General features: G+C 39.3%; 1 protein-coding gene across 2 annotated transcripts; it reads right to left on the reverse strand.

Annotated features, from left to right (window-relative positions):
- Window positions 1-4500: 4500 nt before the first annotated feature.
- On the reverse strand, window positions 4501-7548 carry LOC131250883 (putative disease resistance protein RGA3). Of its 2 annotated transcripts, none has more exons than XM_058251261.1 (2): window positions 6067-7548; window positions 4501-5368 (listed from the first exon to the last, which is right to left on the reverse strand). In XM_058251261.1, exons 1-2 carry the CDS (start codon window positions 7265-7267, stop codon window positions 4674-4676), a joined length of 1896 nt encoding a protein of 631 aa, XP_058107244.1. In that variant the 5' UTR covers window positions 7268-7548; the 3' UTR covers window positions 4501-4673. The 2 variants fall into 2 exon arrangements, with proteins under 2 accessions (XP_058107244.1, XP_058107243.1); XM_058251260.1 differs by having other exon boundaries at window positions 4501-5434.

The following is a 7548-nucleotide window of genomic DNA, read 5'->3' on the forward strand; positions in this document are numbered from 1 at the left end:
CCCACTGTCAGAGCTACACAGTGTTGGGTGAGGCAGGGCTGCACCTAATCCGCTTCCTGTATGCAATGGCAAGTGTACCGGGACAGGATTGCAAACTCAAATTCGAAGGCGTACATCCAATCCTTCCGTAATTTTTGACAGGTCATTTTAGGGAATGATTAAAAAAATGAAGAAGTTTCAAATCTCAGGTCGACCACACCATAGGAAACAATGGCGATTGACCATTAAAAACAGGGTCCCTTCATCAAGGTCTTTGTAACCACATCAACAAGTTGGATGGAACATAAACATTCTGGTGGCCCCCAAAAAACTAGCCAATCTAATAATTATGTGAGCCACACTATAGAAAATGATAAACAACAACCAGAAACTCCAAAATTCTAGTATCTTACATGATGGTTATTAGATTAGCCTAATTTTTAGGGCATCCAACGTTTTTTTTTAATGAGAATCCAAGTTATCTGCTTGCCACTAGCAGAAAAATCATGTTTTCCTAAAAGTGATTGGTCCACAGCATCACTGACAATGTCAGTGCATTGTTGCATCAAATGCCGTGTAATGATAATGTGACGCAATTAGACTGCAACAAACAGGATTTTTCTGCTTGTGTCAACTAGAGGATCAGATTCTTTTTTATGGAATGTTGGAATATTTAGTTGAATTAAATAGACTATTTAAAATAAGGAATCAAAAAGAAAATAAAATTTGAGATAGAAGACTTACAGAGTCGAGTCAAGGCGTAACGTGAATTACTCGGTTTGAAATCGAATTTGCTCCCGTTAGATAACATCCCACGTGCAACAGGTTTCCATAGCAATCAACCTCCAAGATACAACAACTATTAATCATGTTTTTTTATGGAAACCATGTTGGATATGTTGGATGCCACCAAACTAACTACTGGTAGTTGCAATACATGTTTGACATGGGCACATAACTTGAAGGTTTTTTCAAAAATTATTTCTTTTATATAAGCTCATGCAACATGTGGCACACATTTGTGAGATCCAAGCCATCCATCAGATTGGGTCCACTGTTTTAGATGCTTTGGGAATTTTTCTGGCTTTTCCATTGATAAGATGAGCTATAGTGTATAAAAAGAAATACATATACAAAAGACATTTTATAATAATATTGTAGGCTATTGACATGCAAAATGATTCATTTTTTGCACATCAGTTAATCCTCCACAAAAGACATTTTCCAGGTGTAGAATCCTTTCTAACTCTGCCATTCCACTTTCATTGATTTTCTCAATATAAAAGTCATATTGGCTTTGCATATAAAAGTAAGAGGAAAAATCGGTCCATTAATTACATGGACCACAACATATAAAACAAATCAAATCTGTGCAAGAGGTTTTGGAATATTCATTTCATTCAAACACTGTGGCCCATGTAAAAGGTGTGAGGTTTTGGAATAGTCATTTCATTCAAACACTGTGGCCCATGTAAAAGGTGTAGTCCATTGCAAAGATTGCCCGGTGCATAGCCAGGCCTATCAATTCATCGAGTTCACCACACCATCAAAATCAAGCACATAGAATTAAAACATAAATATTATTGGATTCATGAACACGTGCCTATGCATTTATATATGCACACCGTACATGTGCATCCATGCATATTGAACAGAGGATGTTTGGAAATCAAAAGGGAAAGACAATCAACCATGGAAAGGCAAGAAAATGAACAGCTATGATGTTTGAATCCAAAAGATTTTTGTTGGAGAACTCTTCATCAACACCGGTCTACCTCATTAGGGTTGTTAATGCTTCAATGAAGGATTGAGAGCCTGCCGCTGAGCCAGGCTCATTTGTACTTAATGGTCCAGGCTCAATCACGAATTTCAGGCTAGATCATCAAATGGGCCAGGACTCTGTTACTAAATTTTAAGTGTTTAACATGACAGTGAATGCTCAGTTCATTCAAGTTTGGAAAGATTTTTTGAACCAGCTTTGACACGTCAGAATAAATGAACGGTTAAGAGAAAATGAGCATCCAATATATATGTGGCCCATCTCATGCTCTTATATAACTGACCTTTAAGAAAAGGCAACCATATTTTCTTGGTCACATGATCTTTATTTATGTCTTTGTTTTTGTTGTGTGTGTGTGTGAAGTTGGAGAGTACCAATACAAGCTTTATTAAAAAGGAAAAATTACATGAGATGGAGGGCGGTAAAGAACCTAACCTCCAAAACAAACAACTTGTGTTTATTAGAAAAACAAGGCAGCAATCCAGCAAACAAGTCTTCCTAGATAGATTATAGATTGACATTTATTAAAAGTAAATCCATTGAAAAAGAAAAAAGAAAATAAATAAATAAATAAAAAGTACACAATTACTTGAAACAAAACCAAATGAAAAGCTGTTGTTGATTTCCTCTCCACCTCTCCTCGTATCGGAGTGGATCATTCAAATCAAATAAAGCTGATATACTTGATGTGGGCAAGGAATTCCTTTAATAAAAGAAGACTGAGACATTGGAGAATCAGATCTGATGCCTCCTCCGATGCAACGGGTAAAATACCCAAGTTCTATGTGGCCCACCAGTTGTATATGTAAAATCCACTCCATCCATCAGGTTATAAACTTGATTCTATGCCCAAAATATCATACAGATCCATAAGTGGGCCACACCACAGGGAACAATTGGGATGGGATGCTAACTATAGGTTTGTGTGTCGGGCCCACATGTTTGTATTTTTTAATCAAACCAGATCATCAGGTGTAAATCACCAGAATGAAGTGATGAGACAAGATCAGCCGGACTCGAAACTCATATCTATGTGGTCTTAGGTACAATTTGACAAGTTTCCAATTGATGTGGCCCATAAGAATTATTTTATCGGGCTGATCTCTTTATGTCAAGGTGACATTAGGTTACCAATTGTCTTTCCAGCATCTCGAGGCTAGGATGCACGTACCTAGGTATCAAATGGAGTTGGATTTGGGCTTTGGTTGTCCCTATACGATAGGTTCGGCCTGGTTTTTTGTGAAGCCCACCCGAATGGATGTACGTGTTTTTCCTGTTATCAACAAAGTTACAGGTGACATGCTCCCACCTTTCTACAAATTTTAAATAAAAAAAAAAGGACCACCATGAATACTGAATAGGCTTGTGTAAAGGATCAGTTTTATGCACTAGTAGTTGATTCAGCTTCTCATGATGTCTTATGGTTCCTTTCGGCTTCTTGTAGGATAAAATGGGTTGTAGTCATTTTGGGATTTTGTTTTGCCAGTGTAGAATGGAAGATAGAAGATGGAAGATGTTGATGTAAAACGAAAGATGGGATAAAATGAGCCGAGTTTTTTTTCCATCTTTGAGGTGAATGCATTTTCAAAGTACACTCAAAAGGATTTCATGTAGTTTTTCCTCATATTGGAAATTACATGAGTCTTCTTCTTCTTTTCTTTTCTTCTTCTTCTTCTTCTTCTTCTTCTTTTTTTTTTTTTTTTTTTTTTTGAGGTGGACGGTACCACCAGCTTTATTACTGAAACGAAAAATTACATAAGATAGAAAGAATCTGGCCTCCAAAACAATGAACAAGATCGCGTGGAACAAATACAAGGCATTCAATATTTATAAACAGAAACGAAAAAATTACACAAGATGGAAAGAATATGACCTCTGAAACAATGAACAAGATCCCGTGGAACAAATACAAGGCATTCAACATTTATAAACAGAAACAAAAAAAATTACTTAAGATGGAAAGAATCTGAACTCCGAAACAATGAAAAAGATCACGTGGAATAAATACAAGGCATTCAACATTTATAAACAGAATGTGTCGGAAAACAGCTTTGGTGCAGTGGAACAGGACAGCAACCGAGCAAACTAGCCTTCGTGGATTGAAGGGCATATATTGAAAGTAAATCCATGAGAGAGAGAGAGAGAGAGAGAGAGAGAGAGAGAGAGAGAGAGAGAGAGAGTACAGTTTTTAAACCAGAGAGAGATACACTTACTAAAAGAGTACAGCTGTTAAATGAGAGGGAGCCGATTAGCTGTGGCCCCAGCCTCACCCAAGACCGTGCAGCCCTTACCGTGGGTCCTACCTTGCTGTATGTATTCTACATCCATGCCGCCCATCAGTTTTTTTCCAGATCATTGTAGGGCATGAGCCCAAAAATAAAGCAAATCCAAATTTGAGATGGACCATACTATAGGAAACAGTTCTGATTGACCAATGACCATTAAAAACTTCTTGTGGGCCACAAGAGTTTTGGATCAAGCTTCCCTTCATCCAGGTTTGTGAGACCTCACTGGAAACATTACTATGGACCATGTGAAGTTTATAATAGTGGGGCGTTGAATCACCCGTGTTTCCAATAGTATGGTCCACTTGAAATTTAGATCTGCTTCATTTTTGGGTTCATGCCATATCCGCGTGGATGTAGAAGACATACATCAAGGTGGGCCACACGGTAAGTGTCATCTTGGGTGAGGACCGGGCACACCTAATCCACACCCAAACTGAGAAGCAATACAATTCCTTAAAACAAAAGCAAAAGAAAAGTTGTCATTGATTTCCTCTCCACCTCCTCTTATTGAGGCAGATCATTCAAGTAAAAATTTCAATACAAGGGATGTGAGCAATCTTATCCCAATCTTCTCCTCCGTCTTGGCAGCGGTCTACTAACAGTGGACAGCATGTGATCTTCAATTCTCAAAGCATTGTAAGGTGTTGCAACTCCTCTGGTAGAGACCCCAACCTTGGGCACTTGTAGATTTGAAAAGTTTGGAGAGCTTTGAGTTTTCCCAACCAACCACAAGGGAATGATGTCAGCTCAGGACTATACCATATCACCAAATGGTTAAGGTTGGGGAAGACGGGTAAGGACCCTTCAGACAACATCCCATCATTAGTTATGTTTAAAGCCAGCTTCTGGAGGAGCAGTGAAAGGTTGCGGGGCAATGTGTTTAGCTTTGGGCAATTACGTATTTCTAATCGGAGGAGAGATGGCAAAACCTCTCCATCTCCACCTCTCAATTCCCACTCCTTCCAATTTGGCATTTTCGAAAAGATGAGGGTCTCCAGCTTTGGGAACGAGAGACCACCACCACTTCTGTCATTGGTATCATCCCCGCTAAACTCACCACCCACATATGCCACCTCTTCCATTCCCATAATATCAAGGTATTTAAGGGAGGTTAGTTTCCCAAGACCAGGAAGTTGTTTACAATTCCAACAACTCATGAGATTCACCTTCATTAGATTGGAGAACAACGGATTCACTATCCACTTGGGAAGCTCGGAACCTTCGTAATTCCATATTTCAAACTCTTTCAAGTTTCTGTGGGGCTGGAGAATTTCAAGCACATCGTCCATCATCTTCACCTCATCATCCAACAGTTCACCACCTATGGAGTTGTAGTCCAATATTAGAGCATGAAGATTCCACTTTTTATACAGTTCTGCCTCCCTAGCTGTTGAAGTATTTCAAACAATAAATAAATAAATAAATGTTTTTTTAATTAGTGTTTTCTAACTCAAATTCAAAAATCAAATTATTAGTTAATACATAATTGTTTTTTTATCGTTTCTCCTTTGTTTTGATGAGGCCCAATGATGGATGGATCATTTCCATTGTGAGCAATGTGTCACATGATGGCTGGCCCATCAATTGCAATTAGAAACAGTCCATCCTTGAATGAATCTCCTGTAACAATCCATCCCTTGAGTGGTTTATATAAAGACACAGGTGGAGGCTTTTTATGAATTTTTTTTTTTTAAAAAAAAAAAACATAGTAAAAAGAAAACAACTGTTTTCTCTTCTCTTCTATCCTAGGCATACAAAGATACTCCAAAGTGGTGTTGGGTAATGGGTTTATTCATGGTCTGTGCAAATTGGAAAAAACCACGCTGGGCATTGTATCCTAGACGTAGCATGTTGGGGAACCTGTTATATCAGACAAATCAACCGAGGGGTGCGAACTATCTCAAATAGAGTAACATAGTCCACGCCTTGTCCCAACATTAATCTATATTCAGTGATTCTGATTCTTCCAAACGGGTTTGGGGTTCGAATTATTATTGATTAATTTTATCATCTGCTTACCTGCAACAACACTAGCTTCATCCTTGCTTCTGACATTTTCCAAGCCAGTAATTTGAAGTCTTCCTTGAAGATGATTGAGTTGTTTCAGTTCTCCGCATTTACATCCTTCATCGCCACCCCCCACAATGAAATCTGTTAACGTCCGAAGCTCAGTTAGTCTTCCTATACCCTGGGGTAAGAACTTCAGCATGTGAGTGTCTTCTAATTCTAGATGTCTCATGCTAATCATTTTCCTCATCTCTATAGGCAGTTTACGTAGCCTAGCACAGCCATTGAGTCGCAAGGTCTGTAAATTTCTGCAGTTAGTCACCTCCTCTGGCAACTCCTTCATGTGTGTGTAAGATAAATCAAGATATCTCAAGTGTTTCAACTGTCCTACAGTTGGAGGCAATTCCTCAATGCTAGTTCGACTCAAATCCAATGCCCTAAGGCGTCTCAAATGAAATAAATTGTGTGGCACTCTGGAGATCCTTGAGTGGAGTACCAACGTCCGCAACTTATCGGCCTTATACAAGATAGAAGCCACTGCATCAGATTCATCATTAACTTCATCACTGCCAATTAGAAAAGAATGGCGGATATTGTTTACGTTAAATAAGGTTTGCTTTCTGATCTCCACAACTGAACTGTCACTTCTTGCAACAGATTGCGCAAGATCATGAACTAAATCATGCATCTTGCACCTGAATATGTTGCCATCACTATCAATTTCCGCATCTTGGAGTAAGGAGAGCCTTAGCAAATCATCAAAATACAGTTCGCTGATTTCCTCCATTTCTCCACTTCTCTCGGAGCAAATGAAACCTTGTGCCACCCATAGCTTGACTATAACATCCTTGTTGATCCACCAATCTTTTGGGAAAACAGAGCAATATGTGAAGCACTGCTTCAGAGTAGGAGGCAAATCATAGTAGCTTAGTAATAAAGCTGGTAAAATGCCTCCCAAGATATCACCTGAGTTCCATATCTCACTTCCCAAGACAAGGTCCCACTGGCTTCTCGTCCTTCTCGAGCACATGGCACTCCCTATTGTCTTTGCTGCGAGAGGCACCCCTCCACACCTCTTTACAATTTCCCTTCCAATCTCTTCCAACTCCAAACGCTCTTCTGCACTCCGATGCTTGAGCGCTCTATGGCGAAACAATAACCAGCAGTTATCTTCGGATAAAACCGCCAGTTTGTACATGCGGGTAGTTCCCATTGCTAATGCAACCTTCTCACTACGGGTGGTTATCACGATTCGACTCCTAAAGCACCAGTTTGGAAGGGAAGTCTCAGTTTATCCCACTTCTCACTATCTTCACTCCAAATGTCATCAAGCACAAGCAAGAATCGCTTTGCATGCAACTTTCGACAGAGGCGACTTTGCAACATGTTCAGGTCTAGACGCTGACAACTAGCCCCAGAATCACAAGATTCTATGATTGATTTTGTAATCCGTTTCACATCAAAATCTTCTGAAACACAAACCCACATTCTCAT

Source organism: Magnolia sinica, chromosome 7, assembly GCF_029962835.1.
Source record: "Magnolia sinica isolate HGM2019 chromosome 7, MsV1, whole genome shotgun sequence".
Taxonomy (NCBI): Eukaryota; Viridiplantae; Streptophyta; class Magnoliopsida; order Magnoliales; family Magnoliaceae; genus Magnolia; species Magnolia sinica.

Coding starts and splice junctions, on each gene's coding strand:
- LOC131250883 (XM_058251260.1), bottom strand. CDS start 7,267: ATGGGAACTACCCGCATGTACAAACTGGCGGTTTTATCCGAAGATAAC. Junction 5,435..6,066: donor TGAAGCTAGTGTTGTTGCAG/GTAAGCAGATGA, acceptor ATACTTCAACAG/CTAGGGAGGCAGAACTGTAT.